The sequence below is a fragment of the Schistocerca nitens genome, chromosome 1 (assembly GCF_023898315.1).
Source record: "Schistocerca nitens isolate TAMUIC-IGC-003100 chromosome 1, iqSchNite1.1, whole genome shotgun sequence".
Lineage (NCBI taxonomy): Eukaryota > Metazoa > Arthropoda > Insecta > Orthoptera > Acrididae > Schistocerca > Schistocerca nitens.
The window spans coordinates 115,993,312-116,017,666 of NC_064614.1; the positions used below are offsets into that span (position 1 = coordinate 115,993,312).

The window sequence follows — 24,355 nt, forward strand, 5'->3', positions numbered from 1 at the left end:
AATAAAATAAATTTCTGCAATACATACGGCTGTTGGTAAATTATTGCATCAAGAACTAGAAATTTTGTATCTTCCTACAATCACTCAACTTTGACACCTTACCATGCACTGCAATATTGTCAGCAAACAACCACAGATTGCTGCCCATGCTGTCCTCCAAATCATTTATGAATCTAGAGAATAGTAGCAGTCATATCTCATTTCCCTGGGGCATTCCTTATGATTCTCTTGTCTCTGAAGAACGTTTGCCATTGAGGACAACCTAATGGTGTCTATAACTTAAGAAGTCTTAGAGGCACTCGCGTATCTGTGAACGTAAACCATATGCTTGTACCTTCTTTAACAGCCTGCAATGGGACACAGTGTCAAATGCTTTCTGGAAATCTAGAAATGTGGAATCTGCCTGATGCCTTTCGTCCATAGTTCACAGTATATCATGTGAGAAAAGGGCAAGCTGAGTTTTGCATGAGTGATGCTTACTAAAACCAAGCTGATTTGTGGACATAAGCTTCTTGGTCTCAAGAAAAATTTTTATATTGAAACTGAGACTATGTTCAAGGATTCTGCAACAAACCAGTTTTAGGGATATTGGTCTGTAATTTTGCAGATTCATTCTTTTGCCCTTGTTATACATGGTGTCCTGTGCGCTTTTTTCCAGTCGCTTGGGAGTTTGTGCTGGGCTACAGGTTCATGATAAATGCAAGCTAAGTAAGGGGCCAGTGTCGTAGAATGCTCTTTGAAAAACCAATCTGGGATTCCATCTGGTCCTAGTGACTTGTTTGTTTTCAACTCTTTCAATTGTTTGTCTATGCCAGGAATGCTTATTACTATGTCATCTGTATGTTATTCATACCTGTACTAGTTTGCTTTTTATGTTCTCCTTGCTTCATCCCTCATGGGTTACTTGACTTCCGAGGTGGTAGACTTCTTTAACTTTGTCAACTTCGTGTTCACCAATTTTGATGTTAAGTTTCTTGCTGTTCTCATTTCTGCTACTTCTCTTGACTTCCGTCTTTTTCTGATTTACTGTCAGTCCATATACTGTACTCATTAGACGGTTCATTCCGTTCAGCAGATCCTGTAATTGTTTTTCACTTTCACTGGGGATAGAAATGTCACCAGTGAATCTTAATATAGATAGCCTTTCAGCCTCAATTCTCATCCTGCTCTTGAATGTTTCTTTCATTTCTAACGTTGCTTCTTTGATCTATAGATTGAAAAGTAGAGGTGAACGATTACATCCCATTCATACACCCTTTTTAATCCAAGCACTTTGTTCTTGGTCTACCAATCATATTGCTCTTTCTTGGTTCTTGTACATATGATATATCATCCGTCTTTCCCTATATCTTACTCCTATTTTTCTCAGAACCATCTTTCCCTCTATCTTAGTTCTATTTTTCTCAGAATTTTGAACATCTTGCACCATCTTACATTGTCAAATGCTTTTTGCAGATTGATAAATCCTGTGAATGGTTTCTGGTTTTGCTACAGTCTTGCTTCCATTATGCAGTGCCTTTCTGGTGCCCTTACCTTTTTTAAAGTCAAACTGTTCATCATCAAGCGCACCGTCAATTTTCTTTTGCTGTCTTCTGAATTGCATGGATGATACGTTTTTGGAAGTAAGATGTTTTGTCACCAGTTTCATGCAGTCCACATACCATCTTGAATAGTCATTTAGTTGCCAGTTCTTCCAGTGATCTTAGAAATTCTGATGGGATGTTATCTATCCCTTCTGCCTTATTTGATTCTAAGTCTTCAAAAGCTCGTTTGAATTCTGATTCGAACACTGGATCTCCTCTCTCTTCCATTTCGACTCCAACTTCTTCATGTCATCAAACAAGTTCTCCCCTTCATAGAGGCTTCCAATGTTCTTTTTCCTCCTATTTGCTCTCTCATCTGCATTTAACAGTGGAATTCCCATTGTTCTCTTATTGTTACTACCCTTGGTTTTAATTTCACCAAAGATTGTTTTGACTTTTCTGTATGCTGAGTCAGTCCTCCCAACACTAAATTCTGTTCAGATTTCTGCCTATGTTCTAACTACATAGAAGAGAAATTAAAAATTTCCACTGGAAGCTGATCTTTAAGTCAGAACAAAGATAGATGCGTGTTGACTGTTAATTAAATAGCAATAGTGTCAATTTTTTTATTAATAATTCGTACCATTGTGTATTTTATCATTCATTGAGACTGTGTGTGAGAACTTTTAATGAGGTAGCAGATCATAATGGTACATGGTCAATGTTCCATTCATATACAGTAATGATGACATCCATAGATTTGTGTGTTTTGGAGGCATATTATGGGCTTGAAGAAAGTCTCTGCTGGGATACGTGTGTCATCTTTGCACACTGTTTATTGCCTCTGTCATCAAGAGTGTATGTGTAAAGAGAGCGCTGTCTATGCTTGAAACATTACTCCAGTTCTGTGCCAGGTATAAAGTAAAAATAATACATGGAACACAAGTCCCACTAAAAACAAATTATTTCTATTTATTTCTCAGCCACAGTGTTATTGCACTTACCATCAGAAACACACAGTGTTGTTACAGTAAACACATAAGGAAGTGACTAAGGAAACACACACACACACACACACACACACACACACACACACACACACACACATTGTGACCATTACAAAAAGTTCTGTCACCTCTCCTGATTCCATCTGAGAGATAGTAGGCAGGAGCTTTTGAAGCATTGCGATATAGAGCAGAGCTAAAAAAAGTGCCATGGTAAGCCAAGGGAGAAAACCTCTGAGACATTTAGAAGCTTCATAGGGATACTGGTGGATTATGCTGCCAATTGTGAAAATTAATGCAAGCATACTAAGATTGTTAGTAAATTAGTTAGTTAATTGTTCATGTCCCATGACCATTCTGAATGATAAATAGCAATGATGTGGAATGAGTCATTGTACATTCAAATCACAAATTAACTTGTTAGTATGGCTACATGCTGAACATTTCTAAGACGTAAAAGAAAAATACAGATATAAGTTAGTAATTTCTACCAACCATCTTCTGCACATTACAGTAATAGAAATTATTAAACAAAATAGGAGGAGTTGTTGAGGAGACAATTTTTCATTTTGCTTTCAAATTTTACTTTACTGTCTGTCAGGAATTTTATATCACTGGGTAAGTTGTCAGATATTTTAGTTGCAGCACTGTGCACCCCTTCTTGTGCTAAAGACAACCTTAATGTGGAGTAATGAATGTCATTTTTCCTTCTAGTATTGTAATTATGTAAATAATTGTTCCTTTTGAACTGCTGTGGATTATTTACAACACTCTTCATGAGGGAATAAGTATACTTTGAGGGTGAAACTCCTTAAATTGATGTGTACAAGATTATCATGGTTGAGCACCACATATTATTCTTACAGCACATATTCTTCTTACAGCACATTTTTGAGCAATGAGGACTTTTTTAAAGATGAATTACTTGCATGAAAATATGCTAAGTATGTCAACTTACTGATTTGTCTCTCCCTAAGATTTGCAATGATTCTAAGTACAAATGTGGCTGAACTAAATTGTTTAAGGAGTTCCAAAATGTGTTTCTTCCTGTTCAAATTCTTGTTGATATGAACACTTAAGAATTTTGAAGTTTCTACCCTATTATTGTTTGAAACTTCCTGGCAGATTAAAACAGTATGCCAGACCAAGACTCGAACTCGCAACCTTTGCCTTTCGCGGGCAAGTGCTCTATGATCTGAGATATCCAAGCATGACTCATGACCTGTCCTCACAGCTTTATTGTTTCCTCTTTGTGCGTTACACTTACCAATGGTGTAGTACCATTAGATGTGCAGAACTGAATATGTTATGTCTTTTTAAAATTGAGGGTGAGATCATTTGCAGAAGACCAGTCAATGATACTTTTAAGAACACTGTTTACCATTGCTTCTGTTCCCGTATATACGTTTGGAGAGATTACAATACTAGTGTCAGCTGCAAAAAGAATTAATTTTGTTTGTTGTGTATTAGATGAGAGATTGTTTAAATACATAAGGAACAACAGTGGGCTTTAAGATTGAGCCTTAGGGGGGAACCCCATCGTGATTTCTCCCCAGTTAGGATAATGGCCCTGGACTACACTGGTTGAACTAGTAAGTACAACTTCATGCATTCTTTTGGTAAGATACGACATTATCCATTGGTTGGCTATACAATCAATCCCATAAAACTTCAATTTATGTAGGAGGATACTATGATTCACAGAGTCAAAGGCCTTAGACATGTCACAGAAAATACCAGCCGGCAGCTATTTTATTGTTTAATGCTTATAAAATCTGGTGAGTGAATATGTAAATGGCATTCTCAGTAGAGCAACTTTTGTGAAATCCAAGCTGTGATTTTCTGAGGATATTATTGTGCTCAGGTTAGGTACTGTTCTAGGATACACCACCTTCTCAAAAATTTTGAAATATGATGTCAGCAGTGAAACAGGTCCCTAGTTACTGCCATCTCTCCTATTATATTTCTTACGGAGGGCTTTGACAACAAAAAATGTGCAACTGGGACTAAAAAATAAATGGTATATTAGAGTTGTTTTAAATGCTTAGATTTTTCCATTGCAAATTTAGCCATTGTGGTTTGCTAGGTCCCAACTTAAAACATCATGCTTTGTTGCTCTACATTTCTTTGACCAAGTGACATCCTTCAGTAGGTAATTAAGCCATTAATTAGAATTAACTAAAATTGTCATAAGTAAGTATAAACCTAAATAACATGCTGTTTCATGTAAATGGATTATTCCCAATGCAGGTGCATAACATGGTTTCATGATCTTTTGTATTTTCCTAAACCACCACATATTTTGTAAACTACATTACTATCATAACCTAAAGTTCATCTGAGTTAACAAAATCTAACTGAACCAAAATGCTGTGTACGAAATCATGATATGTTCCTACATGTTTTGATATAGATCACCCAACCCCAAAATATTCAGCCCGTGAGCAATCAAGTGACGACTGTGTAACATACTTGTGCCTCAACACTTAAACTTCAGTAAAGTGTTTGATTTTGTATGAACTTCTTTTGAGCATGAGCACACTGTTTCAGTACTCTATTAATACTGTATTCAAAAAGGGCTGTGATTTCATAGTGTGATAATGTTGTAAAGGCCACTGTTGTATATAGTAAAGTGGAGGTACCTACTTGGCTCTGTCCATTGGAATGTGATGATAAATGTGGGGAAGGACATCTCATTTGAAAATTTATCTAGTGTACAAAATTAGTAAAATTTCGGGATGTCAATTTATAGCTGTTCAACAAGACTTTGATCACACAGACTTGGAGGGCTTAATGGACAGTGCAGGTAGGCACTGTCGCAAAGTGACTAAGTGCTCTCATTCTCAAGTACTGATTAATCTGGGTATTTAAGAGTAGTGCCTCAAGACACCTGCATAGTTTGTAACAGTAATACTTGCGTTACTGTGTTGAATGTTAAACTTTATGTCTCTGAATATGTAAATTAAGACAGTTTAAAATCTTTAAATTTGATCAAATTATTAAAAGAAATTTGGAAATAAATTTTTTGCTGGCACTGAATGCCATTAGATAGGCAACCTGCTACTGGGACTGTGCACTTTGAATCATGAGGAGTGAATTTGGTGAGCTGTTTAGTAATATAGATGCATTCACCATACCTTCATGAGATTCATGATATTCCTTTAGTCACAAATATCTTAATTTCAAGTGGCACAGGATGAGATTTTTGAAGGGACATGTTCATGTGTCTAAACAACACTCAAACTGAAACCATCCACACAATGTCTGGAATCTCATTGTGCCTCATGTAAAATACAGTGTAGTGCTTCAAGAATTTCTGCATAAACTCTAGAACCACTTGGCCTTCCTCCGTCTCGAACACACGATGTTTTAAATAGAACTGTGAGAGAGATGAATCCGACCTACTGCACATTGCACATTTGTGTGTGTGTGCAGATCTAAAAACAGTCACGAGCAAATTGTGGACATGGCGGCCATCAAGTACCTGCTGTACGATCCATAGAGTTTCAGTGTATGTGTAAAGAAGAACAAGGAATGTTTATGCATTATTCTGTGCTTTTAGTGACTGTGATGATTGTTAAGGACAGATGACGAAATAAGGTTAGACTTCCAAGTAATTCATGTGTTGGACTTGATAGAAGCAAGACATATTCATAAATTATGTGGTTGTTAAACCAGTGATGGAGTCTAATGCGAGATGAATCGGTTGACTTGCAAACTTCTGAATATTTATGTGAGAAATGGTGAATTTGTTCTTTGTGGAAGTTGAAATACACCAAGACTAAACTAAAAGTATTCTGCGAGTATCTAATTGTTTCATGAGTAAAGAGATAGATAGAGAGAGAGAGAGAGAGAGAGAGAGAGAGAGAGAGAGAGAGAGAGAGAGAGAGAGAGAGATTATTCTTCGGAGAAGTGGTTTTAGGAGATCGACGTGGCAGACTATCCAGAGAGGAAGATCGGCTGTGCATACCAAGTAAGTCATCTGATGTGAAAGAGGTGTGAAGTTGGCAAATCAGCTCCACATCGATTCTTGGCAACGAGATTGTTAGAGCATGGCGAACGTGACAGAAATGAGAAGAAATCGAAGAAGAAGATATGATGTGTTGCCGTAGCAACCAGATATAACAAGACAAGAGAACTGTTTTGTGTAATTGGATTAAGTCCAAAAATCAAATGGAAAAATTTGTGGATGCAACAAAAGGGAAGACGTTAGGAAGTGATAACGTTAAAAGAACGGAAAGTAGACCTTGACATATTAGACTAAGAAGAGATATGACGAGAATAATTCAACTAAGAAGATCCACTGGGTGGAGCATACAACTCTCACACACATTGCGGCGACGCCAATCCAGAAACAACATCCGATGCCACTGGCGCCAGTTGCGGTTCACTCATGCTGATCTGCTTCCACAGCTGCCTACCGATGCCGACACCAATGTCTGACGCCACCGGCTTGCTGTTCACCACTGCTGACTGGCCATTACATTCGCTACGTTGCGAGAATTCTATGCCAGAGGCGCAAAATGGAACTTTAGTACCTTAGCAAGAAGGGATAAAAACAGTAGTGTGCCTTTTATTGGTGTTGTGGGCGTCACTGCCAAATGTACATGTTGGCGTGTGGTGGAGGAATGTTGGACGTGGATGGAAACTGTCAGGATGCGCCATATTAAAACTCGACTGTGATCTTCAAGTATTTTATTATTCCCAGCTACAATGTCGCGTTCCCCTCTGTCTGCGTCATAGGGTCCCATGATCCTTAGGATGCTTGGCGTGGAAGGGATACCTCAGTGACCCGTGTAATGTACTGCGGCATGCCAGCTGTGTACAGCCACAGTGTTTTGACGACATCAGGATGCACCAGCAGCTGACTTGGCAGCCTTCATCCCCCTTGCCTCTGTGCCGCTCGCTGGAGCCGCAGGGTGGCCTATTGCATGCTTCTTCGCCGTCATGGTTAAGATCGCGGCGACAACAAGCGCCTGCGATCTGACAGCGAAATCTGCGGCCCTCGCTCGGGATGCCTCCAGCATGTGCTGGGAGCCAACAAGACTGTCCGTGATAGCAAGCCGTCGAGTGGCCTGCCGCTGGCTGGCTACGGACCCCGCGTTGGCCTCAGAGGGTCAATTGAGCGACCTGCCGTGGACTGGAAAGCTGGTGCCCCATGTGCTGTTGCGTGTAGCCGGTGGTGTGACACGGCCTACCATCCAGGAGAGCTGCCACACTTGAATCCCCCTTGTTAGAAAACTGGCACCTATTTATACATGGCTGTGCGCCTCTGTTTTGCTAACGCGCCACTCCAAGTCGTGTACTCATAACACCTAGGTTGGGCCAGTGGGCCACTTCTGTCTGTAACTTGCGCCATGCAAATCACTGAGTTTACTCTTTTCAGCAGTCTACGGCCCTGTGGCCTCCATTCTACTTCGCAACCGCTGGTAAGCGTAACTTACTGTCAAAAGGCCCGCGTTTGGCTGTAACTTGTGCGCTCAGAAATATTGCACCAAATCTAACTTTTTCGTATGTTAAACGGTGTTGCTGCTACAGTGTAGTGATTATACTTAGAGTTAATTCATTAAATGATTACTAGATACAAAACTAATAGGAATATGGATAATACACAGAGAATTGGGGAAACTGCAGAATCAGCCATGACTATGAAAGTGAGTAAGGAAGTGCCAGACCGGCCTGAATAAGTAAATTTAATCAAAGCCCAAAGTGCAGATTCAGTGGCTTTAAGAAAGGAACTAAGTGCAGCTTTAAATGCTCAAAGTCTTAAGTCAGATACAGTGAATACTCAATTAAATAATAAATTGGATGTTCAGAATGAGACTTTAGGATTGTTAAGTGCTAAGGTAGATTCACAAAGTAAAGACTTTAGTAATTTATGTGAAGGTATGGAAAATTTGATGACAGAATTCGACGCTTTAACTGCTAGAGTAGAAAATCTCAAGACAGATTTGAAAGGTGAAGTAACTAGCTCTTTAAGCAGTCACGTAACTCAACTGTTCACTGACTTTAATCAGAGACAGGATGATCAACTTCAGGATTTGGCAAAGAAGTTGGAATTTGATACTGAAGATAAATGTAATAATGTAGAATCTGAACTTCGTGAGCAGTTAGGACCATTTCAAAACGTATGTAATGTTACATTTGATGCTGTAAAGTAGAGATTGCGTACTTTGAAAGAAACTGTTGACAAGCAGGATGAATTAATACAATCGCAAATTGCAGGCGGTAATACACAAGTAGAAAATGTATAAAGGAGTTTCCAAGAGAGAACAGCTAACTCTGATACAGTAAATATAAGTAGTCTGGAGGAACCTTTTGAACAAATTATAGATCGAAAAGTTACTGAGAGTATAACCTCTGGAAACATTTCGAGTATTGCTTCTTCCAAAGTTAATGATATTAGCAAGGTTATAGACGACATGTGGAAAGAATTCAAGCTTATCCAAAAAAGTGTATCGTCACCTAATGTTGTGTTACGTAGTGAAGTGGTGAGACTTTCAAATAAAATTTAACGGGAAGTACTGGTCTGCACTTGATCAAGTGAAGTTAATATCAGATCCATGGGACCTGGGCAGTCATGTATCCCCCAGTGACGTTAATGTTCTGTGTTAATGGGCAGAGTGACGACCATTGGATCCCAAGTTGTTTTCGGTGTTTCTTCCAATATAGTTTCCTGCACCGAATTCCCTTCTAACCTTAAACTATTCTGTAATCTATTCTTGAATTCTTAAACTATCCTATAATATTACTACTGAGAAAACTGGATATGGCAACAAAATAATAATAATTATTATTATAATAATAACACTTCTGGAGCAACATATGGTCAAACCCGGTACAACATAACAGACATTCACGGTGGATACAAGCAGAAACAGACACATACAAGATGATACTACAAATGCCTGAAGTGATTATTTTGCAACATGAAGTCACCCGTGCAATTAATGCTACGCACAATTGGAAAGCCCCTGGAAAAGATAAAATAGCAAATTTCTGGCTAAAGAAGTTCACCTCAACACATTCACATCTAACTAAATTACTTAACAGTTACATTGCAGACCCATACACAGTCCCTGATACTTACACAAGGAATAATTTATCTGAAACCTAAAGATCAAGTAGACACAGCAAACCCAGCAAAATATCGCCCCATAACATGCCTACGAACAATATACAAAATATTAACTTCAGTCATTACACAGAAATTAATGACACATACAACACAGAACAAAATTATAAACGAAGAACAAAAAGGTTGCTGCAAAGGAGCACGAGGATGTAAAGATAATAGATGCAGAGGTGACATATCAAGCTAAAACTAAACAAAGGTCGCTACACTACGCATACGTTGATTACCAAAAAGCTTTTGATAGTATACCCCACTCATAGTTACTAAAGATATTGGAAATATATAAAGTAGATCCTAATTTGATACAGTTCCTAAACATAGTAATGAAAAATGGGAAAACCACACTTAATATCCAAACAAATTCAAATAATATCACATCACAGCAAATACAGATTAAGCGTGGAATATACCAAGGAGACTCACTAAGTCCTTTTTGGTTCTGCCTTGCTCTGAACCCACTATCCAACATGCTAAATAATACAAATTATGGATATAATATTACTGGAACATACCAACACAAAATCACACATTTGCTATACATGGATGATCTAAAACTACTGGCAGCAACAAATCAACAACTCAACCAATTACTAAAGATAACAGAAGTATTCAGCAATGATATAAATATGACTTTCGGAACAGACAGATGTAAGAAAAATAGCATATTCAAGGGAAAACACACTAAACAAGAAGATTACTTATTGGATAACCACAGCAGCTGCATAGAAGCGATGGAAAAAACAGATGCCTATAAATATCTAGGATACAGGCAAAAAATAGGAATAGATAATACAAATATTAAAGAAGAACTAAAAGAAAAATATAGACAAAGACTAACAAAAATACTGAAAACAGAATTGACAGCAAGAAACAAGACAAAAGCTATAAATACTTATGCTATACCAATATTGATCTATTCATTTGTTGTTGTTGTGGTCTTCAGTCCTGAGACTGGTTTGATGCAGCTCTCCATGCTACTCTATCCTGTGCAGGCTTCTTCATCTCCCAGTACCTACTGCAACCTACATCCTTCTGAATCTGCTTAGTGTATTCATCTCTTGGTCTCCCCCTACGATTTTTACCCTCCACGCTGCCCTCCAATACTAAATTGGTGATCCCTTGATGCCTCAGAACATGTCCTACCAACCGATCCCTTCTTCTGGTCAAGTTGTACCACAAACTCCTCTTCTCCCCAATCCTATTCAGTACCTCCTCATTAGTTATGTGATCTACCCATCTAATCTTCAGCATTCTTCTGTAGCACCACATTTCAAATGCTTCTATTCTCTTCTTGTCCAAACTATTTACCGTCCATGTTTCACTTCCACTCCATACACTCCATACAAATACTTTCAGAAATGACTTCCTGACATTTAAATCTATACTCGATGTTAACAAATTTCTCTTCTTCAGAAACGCTTTCCTTGCCATTGCCAGTCTACATTTTATATCCTCTCTACTTCGACCATCATCAGTTATTTTGCTCCCCAAATAGCAAAACTCCTTTACTACTTTAAGTGTCTCATTTCCTAATCTAATACCCTCAGCATCACCCGACTTAATTCGACTACATTCCATTATCTTCGTTTTGCTTTTGTTGATGTTTATCTTATATCCTCCCTTCAAGACACCATCCATTCCGTTCAACTGCTCTTCCAAGTCCTTTGCTGTCTCTGACAGAATTACAATGTCATCGGCGAACCTCAAAGTTTTTATTTCTTCTCCATGGATTTTAATACCTACTCCGAATTTTTCTTTTGTTTCCTTTACTGCTTGCTCAATATACAGATTGAATAACATCGGGGAGAGGCTACAACCCTGTCTTACTCCCTTCCCAACCACTGCTTCCCTTTCATGTCCCTCGACTCTTATAACTGCCATCTGGTTTCTGTACAAATTGTAAATAGCCTTTCGCTCCCTGTATTTTACCCCTGCCACCTTTAGAATTTGAAAGAGAGTATTCCAGTCAACATTGTCAAAGGCTTTCTCTAAGTCTACAAATGCTAGAAACGTAGGTTTGCCTTTCCTTAATCTATTTTCTAAGATACGTCGTAGGGTCAGTATTGCCTCACGTGTTCCCATATTTCAACAGAATCCAAACTGATCTTCGCAGAGGTCAGTTTCTACCAGTTTTTCCATTCGTCTGTAAAGAATTTGTGTTACTATTTTGCAGCCGTGACTTACTTGACTGATAGTTCGGTAATTTTCACATCTGTCAACACCTGCTTTCTTTGGGATTGGAATTATTATATTCTTCTTGAAGTCTGAGGGTATTTCGCCTGTTTCATACATCTTGCTCACCAAATGGTACAGTTTTGTCAGGACTGGCTCTCCCAAGGCCGTCAGTAGTTCTAATGGAATGTTGTCTACTCCGGGGGCCTTGTTTCGACTCAGGTCTTTCAGTGCTCTGTCAAACTCTTCACGCAGTATCGTATCTCCCATTTCATCTTCATCTACATCCTCTTCCATTTCCATAATATTGTCCTGAAGTACATCGCCCTTGTATAGACCCTCTATATACTCCTTCCACCTTTCTGCTTTCCCTTCTTTGCTTAGAACTGGGTTTCCATCTGAGCTCTTGATGTTCATACAAGTGGTTCTCTTATCTCCAAAGGTCTCTTTAATTTTCCTGTAGGCAGTATCTATCTTACCCCTAGAGAGCTAAGCCTCTACATCCTTACATTTGTTCTCTAGCCGTCCCTGCTTAGCCATTTTGCACTTCCTGTCGATCTCATTTTTGAGACGTTTGTATTCCTTTTTGCCTGCTTCATTTACTGCATTTTTATATTTTCTCCTTTCATGAATTAAATTCAATATTTCTTCTGTTACCCAAGGATTTCTACTAGCCCTCGTCTTTTTACCTACTTGATCCTCTGCTGCCTTCACTACTTCATCCCTCAAAACTACCCATTCTTCTTCTACTGTATTTCTTTCCCCCATTCCTGTCAATTGTTCCCTTACGCCCTCCCTGAAACTCTGTACAACCTCTGGTTCTTTCAGTTTATCCAGGTTCCATCTCCTTAAATTCCCACCTTTTTGCAGTTTCTTCAGTTTTAATCTACGGTTCATAACCAATAGATTGTGGTCAGAGTCCACATCTGCCCCTGGAAATGTCTTACAATTTAAAACCTGGTTCCTAAATCTCTGTCTTACCATTATATAATCTATCTGATACCTTTTAGTATCTCCAGGGTTCTTCCATGTATACAACCTTCTATCATGATTCTTAAACCAAGTGTTAGCTATGATTAAGTTGTGCTCTGTGCAAAATTCTACCAGGCGGCTTCCTCTTTCATTTCTTAGCCCCAATCCATATTCACCTACTACGTTTCCTTCTCTCCCTTTTCCTACACTCGAATTCCAGTCACCCATGACTATTAAATTTTCGTCTCCCTTCACTATCTGAATAATTTCTTTTATTTCATCATACATTTCTTCAATTTCTTCGTCATCTGCAGAGCTAGTTGGCATATAAACTTGTACTACTGTAGTAGATGTGGGCTTCGTATCTATCTTGGCCACAATAATGCGTCCACTATGCTGTTTGTAGTAGCTTACCCGCATCGCTATTTTCCTATTCATTATTAAGCCAACTCCTGCATTACCCCTATTTGACTTTGTGTTTATAACCCTGTAGTCACCTGACCAGAAGTCTTGTTCCTCCTGCCACCGAACTTCACTAATTCCCACTATATCTAACTTTAACCTATCCATTTCCCTTTTCAAATTTTCTAACCTACCTGCCCGATTAAGGGATCTGACATTCCACGCTCCGATCCGTAGAACGCCAGGTTTCTTTCTCCTGATAACGACATCCTCTTGAGTAGTCCCCGCCCGGAGATCCGAATGGGGGACTATTTTACCTCCGGAATATTTTACCCAAGAGGACGCCATCATCATTTAATCATACAGTAAAGCTGCATGCCCTTGGGAAAAATTACGGCCGTAGTTTCCCCTTGCTTTCAGCCGTTCGCAGTACCAGCACAGCAAGGCCGTTTTGGTTATTGTTACAAGGCCAGATCAGTCAATCATCCAGACTGTTGCCCCTGTAACTACTGAAAAGGCTGCTGCCCCTCTTCAGGAACCACACGTTTGTCTGGCCTCTCAACAGATACCCCTCCGTTGTGGTTGTACCTACGGTACGGCTATCTGTATCGCTGAGGCACGCAAGCCTCCCCACCAACGGCAAGGTCCATGGTTCATTTAGAGTAGTGAAATGGAGTAACACAGAACTAGAAGCACGCAATACACTTACACGATCACAATGCCACAAATATAGAATATATCACATACATTCAGCAACAGAAAGATTCACATTAAGCAGAAAGGAAGGAGGAAGGGGATTTGTCGACATAAAAAACCTACATTATGGACAGGTAGACAATTTAAGAACATTCTTTATAGAACGAGCAGAAACTAGCAAAATACTCAAAGCAATCAGTCATATAAATACATAGGCTACACCATTGCAATTTCATAAACACTTCTACAACCCTTTAGATCACATAACATCAACAAATACAAGGAAAGTAAATTGGAAAAAGAAAACACAAAATGGCAAGCACCCGTATCATCTAACACAGCCACACATTGATCAAGACGCATCCAACACATGGCTAAGAAAAGGCAATATATACAGTGAGATGGAAGGATTCATGATTGCAATACAGGATCAAACTATAAACACCAGATATTACGGCAAGCATATTATTAAAGATCCCAATACGACAACAGATAAATGCAGACTTTGCAAACAACAAATAGAAACAGTAGATCACATCACAAGCAGATGTACAATACTAGCCAATACAGAATACACCAGAAGACATGACAATGACAATGTAGCAAAAATAATACATCAACAACTTGCCATACAACATAAACTAATTAAACAACACGTTCCCACATACAAGTATGCACAACAAAATGTACTGGAGAATGATGAATACAAATTATACTGGAACAGAACCACTATAACAGATAAAACACCACCACATAACAAACCTGACATCATACTCACCAAAAAAAGAAGAAATTAACACAACTAATCGAAATATCCATACCCAATACAACAAATATACAGAAGAAAACATGAGAAGAAATTGAAAAATACATCCAACTGGCTGAGAAAGTCAAGGACATGGGGCATCAGGATAAAGTTGACATTATACCAATTATACTATCAACTACAGGAGTCATACCACACAATATCCACCAGTACATCAATGCAATACAGCTACATCCAAACATATATATACAACTACAGAAATCTGTAATTATTGATACATGTTCAATTACCTGAAAGTTCCTAAATGCAATGTAACATATACCGTACAGTTAAAAAGGAAGTCATGCTTGATCAAGGTCCGTGTCACTTTCCATTTTTAACCAGACATAACATCTGAGAAAGGAAAGCAATAATAATAATAATAATAATAATAATAATAATAATAATAATAAAAGAATTTAAGAGAATCACAGATAAACAGTGATCTCTAGATGAAATGAACATAACATAATTTTATATTATATGGTACACATCTTTGAGGGAACAGTCATTTGAGAAATAATGGAAAAAGTTTTTGGATCTTATTTATACATTAACTTTATTAACACTACATTATAATTTTTTAATATAATTTTTTAACTAAAAATGTTTGATTTATTCTTCCCCAAATTTATGTTGATGCTAGATGCAACACTTAAATTCTGAAGAGTGTACAGTTGACAACTTACAGAAGTTATTTGGGAAACTATGCACATTGTTGATAAAAATTAAGAACTTTTAACATTCTTTTTATAAAATTATTTCCAGCCAGCATCATTTTTTTAATGGATTTACACTTGTTAAGTTGCACTTTTGGTTTTAAAAGTGTTTATTTGTCTTTAGGCTGTGCTGTCATTTCTTGGCGAACAATTGGACATTCTACATCACAGCGAAGCACCTGAATTTGAACATGCATTCCATATCCTAGAAATTTTGTATAGTATGGAAACAACATATATTTCATGTCTTTCATCAGTACAAAAGAACTCATTCTTCAAGTGGATGTTGCAGAAATGTTTCAGTTTGGCAAAGTAAGTATATCTTCATACATACAAAAACAAGTGTATGAGGTGTGTCCAAAAAGAAACCGAACTTTTGAAATACTGCGCCAACCAGTAGGAGAGTGTGCTGTGGCTACTGACGATATTTAGCAGCAGGTTTAAACTGTTAGCTGGTTGTGCACATGCGCTTGTAGGTTTTGCTACAAACTTGGGAAAACTTTCGCATAGACATTTCAATTGTTTTCTGAAATGAAGGTGCACTCATCGCAGTGAGTAGGTAAGGGGCCCCTCGTCCAAAAATATGTGCAGATGAGTTGGTTTTTGTTACAAAGGCATTGTCCATCAGGAATTTGTACACATGGTCAGATGGTAAACGAGGAAGTCCACCAGCGAATCCTAGTGCACAGGGATGCTTTCTGCAGATTTGGAAGTTGCATCATGACAATGCGCTGGGTCAAGTGCCACTCCTTGTCCATAGCTGTAAAGTAAAACACTCCTTGTCCATAGCTGTAAAGTAAAACATCACATTCCCGTGTTCCCCAGACCTAGTCCAGCAGACTTTTTCCTGTTCCCCAAACTGAAAACCGTGTTGAAAGGATGTTGTTTCCAAACCATGGATGATATTCAGGACGATGTGACAAGAGCCCTATGCACCATCCTAGAAATTGCATTCTATCTAGGAGGCTTTCCAAAAGTGGAAGAAGCGATGGGAATAGTATATTGCCAGTAGGTGGGACTGTTTGGGAGTGGGGGGGGGGGGGGGGGGGGGCAGTGCTTAAAATGTTGTATAACAATCAATAAAGGTGGTGTTGTAGCAAAAGTTCCATTTCTTTTTGAACAAACCTCATTCAATATGAACAATGATGAAATTATCCTGTAATGGTATTAGGTGCACGTGGCATTCCCCTCACCTTCTTATTAGATTTTGCTGGATGTTCATGTATTTATATATTGTTTGAATTATGATGATAAAGTGGCATTTTTTATTTTAATTCCACAATTTTTATCATATTCAGCATTAATGGCGATGGAGCTTCAAAGCAGTTACACAGATTGCTGCTGAAGATCAGTCAAAAGCTTGTAACTTGCATGATAAATGAAGGAAGTTTCTCAAAAGAATGTCTTCACTACATCCTTGTGGCTCTTTTGGAAGAGACTGAGCCTGATAGCAGTGGCAGTTATAACCTAGCAAAAAAATTATTGTTTGCCAATAGACGCTACTTGGAAACGCAGATACGGAATGTGAGTGTACCACCTGTTAACCTCTATGGAAGGACAATTTCAGCTCTTGAAAAAGTGAGAGTTAGTGTAATCTGACATTACTTCCTTGTCAGAGAAATCACAGGGAATGCCCCTGTTTTATTCTCACTATGTTATCATACATTTAGTAACAGGATATGTGAAATGTATTGCTTGTTCCAAATTTTTAAAGTCAAAATTACACAGTGACAGGAGCCTAAGCTGAGTACTTTGAGATCAGGAAATAGCAGTTGACAGTGAAAACTTCATTTTGTATTGTCATTGTGGGGATACTGCATGAATTTGTATTAGTTAAACTGCATTTTACTTTGGCCGTGCTGATCACACAGTACTCCCATATAGTTCTTGAACTGTAGTACACCCCAAAACAATTGGCTACCCACTCGACGGTAGACTTGAAGTTCTCGTTGACAAATTACTTTATTGTTGAACTTGGTTACAAAACATTTGATGTCTCATAAGATGCTATCATAAAGGGTTTATCCAGAGACTTCAGATAAGAGACTGCCTAATTATACATCCAAGATTGATATTATTTTCTTCATCATTGTTAACTTTGGGTTCACGGAATCTTCTATCTGGCATATTCCTTGAAGCTCCAGTTGACGAAGATGTCTCTCTGCTGCACTTCCTCTGATGACGTAAAATTGGCTGCTGTGTCCCAACACCACCCATAGCCAAATGAATACCTCAGACAGAAGATACACAAATACAAGGTCCGGCAAATGTTGTGTTCGCTACATAAAGAAAACAAGAGTTTAGCAGATATGTTATTTAACATCATTAAATACAAGAGTAATGCTATACTTTTACTTATTGACATACAACATCGAGGGACAGAAATTTTAGGGTGGTAACATTTGCACCTATTTTCAGGTCCTGTTAGCCTCAAAATTTCTGCACCCTTTCACCTGCTGTCTCTATGAGTGAGTGAATGTAATTGACTTCTGTATATCAAACAATGGAAAATGCGGGATGGAATGTAACAATATTATGAAAAGAATAGTTGCTACTCACCATATAGTGGAGATGCTGAGAGTCGCAGGTGGGCACAACAAAAATACTGTCACAAAATAATCTTTCGGCCAACAAGGCCTTTGTCACAACCCCCCTCCCCCTCCCCCCTCTCTCTCTAACACAAACACAACTCACACATACAAGACTATAGTCTCTGGCAGCTGAAGCCAGACTACAAGCAGCAGCACATGATGAGAGGGGCAACTGGGTTGGGGTAAGGAGGAGGCTGGGGTGGGGAAGGGGAGGGATTGCAGGGTAAGGGTGGGGAAAGATAAAGTAGTGTTATTTAAACATCAATATCTGATACGTACAATATTATCGATACTGTTTTTAAAAACTGTCAACATGTTGATTAACTTTCAATTGTTCTGTGCAAGTATTTCAGATTTAAAAATAACATCCTAAGAAATTTTTTATTGATTGAAGACAATACAAGATATGAGAATGTTGTTTTATAAAAAGTAAGGTATTTAAACTCGTTCTTTTAGTCTGTTGTTTAAAATACGACACTACAGGATATGCAAATTTTGTTTTATAAAAAGTAAAGTATTTGAATTCTTCTCCTTTAGTCTCCTGAGTTTTTCATTAATTATTTTTGCTGCCTTGGAGAAAACCCTCTCTGCAGGAACTGAAGTCACTGAACAGCACAAATATTTAGTGGCAATTACATGCAACATACTATTACATTTTACCCAATAACTAATACACAAGCATGCTTCTCTATTACAGACTTTTCAAAATATTGACGTAGGTCAATTGTGGAATCACTGACTGTTGTAACGACATCAGTGTTACACTATTGCTGATTAGACAGAAAAAGTAGATCATCCGATTTCAAACTGGTAGATGTATCGGTAGACATATTAGCACTGCTCATGGATGCGTCTGTTTCAGATATTATTCTTGGTGTTGATGTGATGATAACAGCATACTCGTTCTGAAGTAACTGTGCAGCATTGTCTGTCTCTTGAAATTTCCTGAAACCAAGTTATTTAAACCTAGGATCTAATAATGTTGCAAGCATATTAACAGTCTCTGTGTTAAATGGTTTCAGTCTGTCATTTATTGATTTAATCAAGGAATCAAGAACACTTCATTCTTCATTAGTTGTTAAGGTGCTTTCCAAGTCTGATAACTTTGCAGGAATACCTTGTATAAGAGGTATAACTAAGGAAGCAGTTATAATGATTCAGCTTTCCCCAAGATTATAATGAAGTGACTGATACCACCTTTTTTATATGCATCTGGGTAGTTATCGGACGATACTGTGCTTCCTAAGGCCTTGTATGTGTATCTTTATAGGTATTGACCTATCCAATTTGTTAAAACACCGAATATTTTTGTGAAAACATATAGGATATTCTGGAAGGTCACCTATTGCCATAATTCTCAATAGATTGTCATTAACAAAATTATTTACAAATGCTAAATCAAATATCTATTTGAGAAATTGAAGTAATAAATATATAGCAACAAATGTTAAGAGGCTGTGGAAATGTTGGCATAAATAACTAACACCTCTAATTATCGTAATTGCACTTGGTTAATGAGTTAACACAGAAAACCTCATTATCTTGAGAAACAGCTTAAAAGATATTAACAAGCGATGTATTTTCATTTGTTATCTATTTTTATGTCCTCCTCAGTAATTAATATTCTTTGTAATTACATTTTTAATTAACCTTCCAATTGTTTATATCACACAACTTTTCGATTTCCAGGATTTGAGGCCTTATTTGTGCACTTTATGTATGTAATCGGATAAAGAACGAGTTCTGTACTGCCATTGAATGTTAGTAACCAAATCCAAATTGTAATTAAATAGGTAATTAAAATAATACAAGAGACATTACTGTAATTAAAGTTTAGATTGATTTTCTAATGGAAAACTACAGGTATTACTACAAAAAATTCTGTCATTCGATATTGTATTTTATACCTTAGTTGGCGGTAACATCAGTTTCTTTAGATTTTGTAAGTTTTAATTGTAACATCAAAATTGTACAAAATTAATAACGGGTTATTTTGGAATTTATTGTTAAAATTCTGTCTAAAGCGACGCAGCGATGCTGCAAGGTGGTCAGTCAGTCAGTGTTTTGTTTACGTGTAGAGTGTGTAGTTCGGTTGTCAATAAATTTTGTGAAGCTTGAAACTTTTGTTTTCAGTCATCAATGAATCCCAGGCAAACAAAACTGAAGTTAAGTATTAACGATCCGAGGAGAACGTTACACAGTAACATATTGTTGTTGCTGTTAGTTCAAATGGTTCATGAGAACCTGTTATATCTCTTATAGCTAAGTAATTTTCTGCTGTGAGGGAAGGTAGTGTTTTGCACTTTCTTTGATTGCAATTGCAAACTCACTTTTTACTTCCAAAATTCTTTTGAACATGTAGTGTGAGCTATTCCATTGGCTTGGCATCTCTTGTATCAGTTTTGCTCTTTTTTTAGCATTGTGCAGTTTGTCACTGGCTGGTGTAGCATTATGAAAGAAAGTCACAATAGCTTTTGTTTTCAATAAAATTTCAGAAAATGATTCCACTTTGAAACAAAGTTGATGCTGTGGGCAAAACAGGATGAATGTTGAATCCTTAAGATTTCGGCAGTTATTTTCATAACTGCAGTGTTGTCTGTAACCACTACTACTGTCTTATCACAAATATTGTATTCTAGTAAGATATAATTGCTGATATGAAAAAAATTGTAATGTTAAAATTAACTTCCAGTATGTCTGAAATTTTGCATAATATTCTCAACAAATTATTTTTTCAAGGTCTTATTATGTGAAAAATTACTTGGGCCAGTATATTAATTGTCGATGCTAGGTTGATCTTCAACTTCTTAGAAGCATGGGGAATATAGGAAGAAGAAGTTGGAGGAGGAGGAGGAGGAGGAGGAGGAGGAGGAGGAGGAGGAGGAGGGGGTCACCACGAGGAATAGGTATGTGAGAGGGGAAAATCTGCCATGCAATGCTGCTACCTTAGGTGTGCATGCTTGCTGATGAACTTCAGCAGATATGGTATAAACTGCACACAGGAGTAAGAATGTGTAGTGAAAGTGTGGTGAAGAGACCAGGGGTGTTTCTCAGTTTAGTTGACGCTGAATACAATATAATAGGGCCATCACTCCACTGATTTTCGACAAAGGCCTTGTTGACCGAAAGCTTATATTTTGACAGTCTGCAACTCAGCATCTCTGTTATATAGTGAGTGGCAAGTTTCCTTTTCATAATATTGTTACAGTCCATCCTGGATTAATATATACCCAGGCCACTCACAGTTCGCACTTGACAGCTCCTGATAGATAGCGTTTTGTTGCCTTTAACGTAGTTGCATAACAACAACTAAAAATAGAAATAAATGCTTGTAGCTTCATCATAAGTTGCATTGAAAAGTATCTATTTTTTTATTTATTGCTGAAAAGTCAAGTTGTGGACCTGCAAGTTCATGAAAACACCTTGAATTACACAATAGCTGAGAGTTTCCATTACCATTGAAAGTTTCAGTTCGGTTAATATGGCCTATATTTACAACTTGCTATGGTTAGCCTTTTTTGGCAAAAGATATGCTTTAATATTGACACCATTTTATAAGTACCATAAGTTTTAATTCTGTTCAGATTCACTAACACAATGGAAGCACTTCTGTGTAAACTACACACCAACGCATGTTGTTTATATACTCGGAAGACAGCAACACATTTATGGTAACGCCATGACCAGCTGATTTTGCGATGCTGTTGGTTCAGACGGTGTTGGGGTTCACATTCATTTCTCACTTGTTACTCTGTTATTGTACAATTTTGAAATACACCTCTCCAAGTGTAAACGTTGGACAGTCCGTTGTAAATGGTGAGTGGCAGCAACAATTTTTGAGAAGTTACATTCAGAGACTTCCACATTCAGATGTGTTGCTTATTTGTAGTAATGCATAAGAAAATATATTTAGCCTGTTGAAACACAATTATTCAATCATTTTTAGGTTGACAGTATCCATAAACAGAACACAAATGGCACGACGTCTTCAGATTTCTATCGACAAGAGGGGTGGAAGTGGATTGGAGTGGGTTGTGTGTGTGTGTGTGTGTGGGGGGGGGATGAAGCTGCCAAGAAAAAACTTCACAAGCTATGCCGACTTGACTTGTACCAACATGTAGCGATCGCAAGAGTGAACTGAATCTCAGCATGGCATTGACAAGTTAAAGACAGAAAAATTTTAAAAGAATTTACTTACATGTGCCATACATTCTTCGTTGTGATGACCTGCAATTTTTGTCAATTTTAATATGGATGAAACGAATTTTTCATCCATTGCAAAGTGGCAAGTCACTGTCAGTATGCCTTTATTTGCGTTGCTTATCAACATGTCCATTGTAACACTCAAAACATTACATTTGGTAAGGGTTTTAACTGATTTATTTTTTATCTCCTCATATATGCAGTTTTGGGATCAGTGAACATTTAAGTGTGGTTTTATCTGGCAACTCACATCTGTTGTGTAAGGCATGTACAAATTTTTTCAAACCTAGATGGTTGGAATTTCTGTATGGCAACATATTGGTAGTGATCATTTGTGCATAAAGAGAATCAATTTCTCTCTTTACTTTTGTCGTGGTAAAAAGTAAATTTTTTAAAATAATTTTTTATGGAGCTTCTCGGTTTTGTTTTGGTTGCACTGCTTGCATTTGTTTTAGCTCATAAGTTGATCCCTCACCCTTCAGTTTTATTACTAATCCATGGTTCCTTAGTTTTTCACCATGCTTTTCTTTTTAAGTGGTCTCTGAAATTAGTTGTATTCCCTGAATATTTATCTTCTTTTCTGCAGATGGCGCACTTCACAACCTGACTATTAGCCCCAATTTTCTTAAAAAAAATTCCATGCATATGATTGATTTTTATGATTCATTTTCAAAACAATAACAAAAAACTATTTATGCACTACATACACAAACAAAACAATATTGGAAGCATGGCTTTTCCTTGGCCAACAGAGACTATCACTGGTACATGAAAAGTACTGATCATTTCATGTCGGCACCATTCGGAGCACTTCATGGTGATTGTGCTCTTTGTCTCACTGTTGGCATGACAGCGATTCAACAGTTGTGACATTATAGTTGGGTGACGAAGAATAATCGTATTGTTGTGTGGCATTTAAATAATGAAATGCGTCATGAAGAAATTGTTTTTGACACACTGAGGTCACCTTCTACGATACCACGAAGAGTTAGAAGCTTTAGGGAGAGCATTCTTCCTCGTAACACTTGAAAAATTATTAATCAAGTCTCAGAATGCAGTAAACTTGAAAAAATAGAAAATAAAAGTAATGGTGAGCTAATGCACTCGCTTCCCAAGTTTCAAACAGGGGGTTTCATCATTAATAGACAAGAGCTTAAGAAATAAGTACAGGATTAGGAACTTTTAAAAAACAGTCCCGGACATTCACCATCAACTCTTGGCAAGAAGAGGTTAGTTCTGCCTTTCATCTACTGAAACACTCGCATTTCACCCACATGACTTATGAATATGCATTACAGTACTGTGAGAACAAACAGCACATAAATACAGCTGCACATTTTAATGATTATGTCCAGCCACCATACAAATAACGAACTTGACACTCGACAGGTTGTGCTTTTACTATATTCAATTTTGCTGGAATTGGTGCATTCTTGTCCATCTGCTTAGCTGGGTGATAACGTGCTTGCCTCCCATGCAAGTTGGCCCGAGTTCGATTCCCATCTGGGTTAGAGATTTTCTCCACTCGGGGACTGGATGTTGTGTTGTCCTCATCATCATTTCATCCTTATCACCAGTGCGCAAGTCACCCAATGTGGCATCAACTGAAATAAGACTTGCACTTGAAGGCTGAACTTCCCCAGATGGGGCCTCCCGTCCAACAATGCCATACACTCATTTCTATTTTGGTGCGTCCTTGAAGGAACAAGTTCCGCTAATCGAATACAACAAAGGTAACAAACATAATCACAATATTTATGCTTCTACAAAAGCAGAAGTGACGCAGGGCGATAGGACTCCATCGATGTTTTGTTTCTGAATCACCTTATATATTAACATGTACCATTGAAAACGTTTGTAAGTACAATGTGGGCCGAGAAACAGAAGAGGACAAGGGTGGGAGTGTTTAATTAATAATGATAATAATCACATTTATTTTAAAATGTGTTGTGTGGTACAAACGAATGCTTAACAAATCTTTAAAATGTCATTTTTCTCCTCTACTAACTGCTTTGTATTACAACAGTGTTCTTTACATTTTTATTTCGTGATACAGGTAAGTATGCTCACTGAGTTGAAGATGACAATCTGTATAATGCGCGTTCATGAATCCAAGCTATTTACGTGTAACAA

The 24,355-nt window shown here is 37.7% G+C and overlaps 1 protein-coding gene across 1 annotated transcript in view; it reads left to right on the plus strand.

Annotated features, from left to right (window-relative positions):
• LOC126262324 (uncharacterized) overlaps nucleotides 1-24,355 on the plus strand; it is a gene marked incomplete in the record, with an annotated part of 175,556 nt that overhangs the window by 4,646 nt on the left and 146,555 nt on the right. The window contains 2 exon segments of the mRNA XM_049959293.1: nucleotides 15,553-15,740; nucleotides 16,727-16,952. Coding sequence (XP_049815250.1) covers nucleotides 15,553-15,740; nucleotides 16,727-16,952 — 414 coding nt within the window.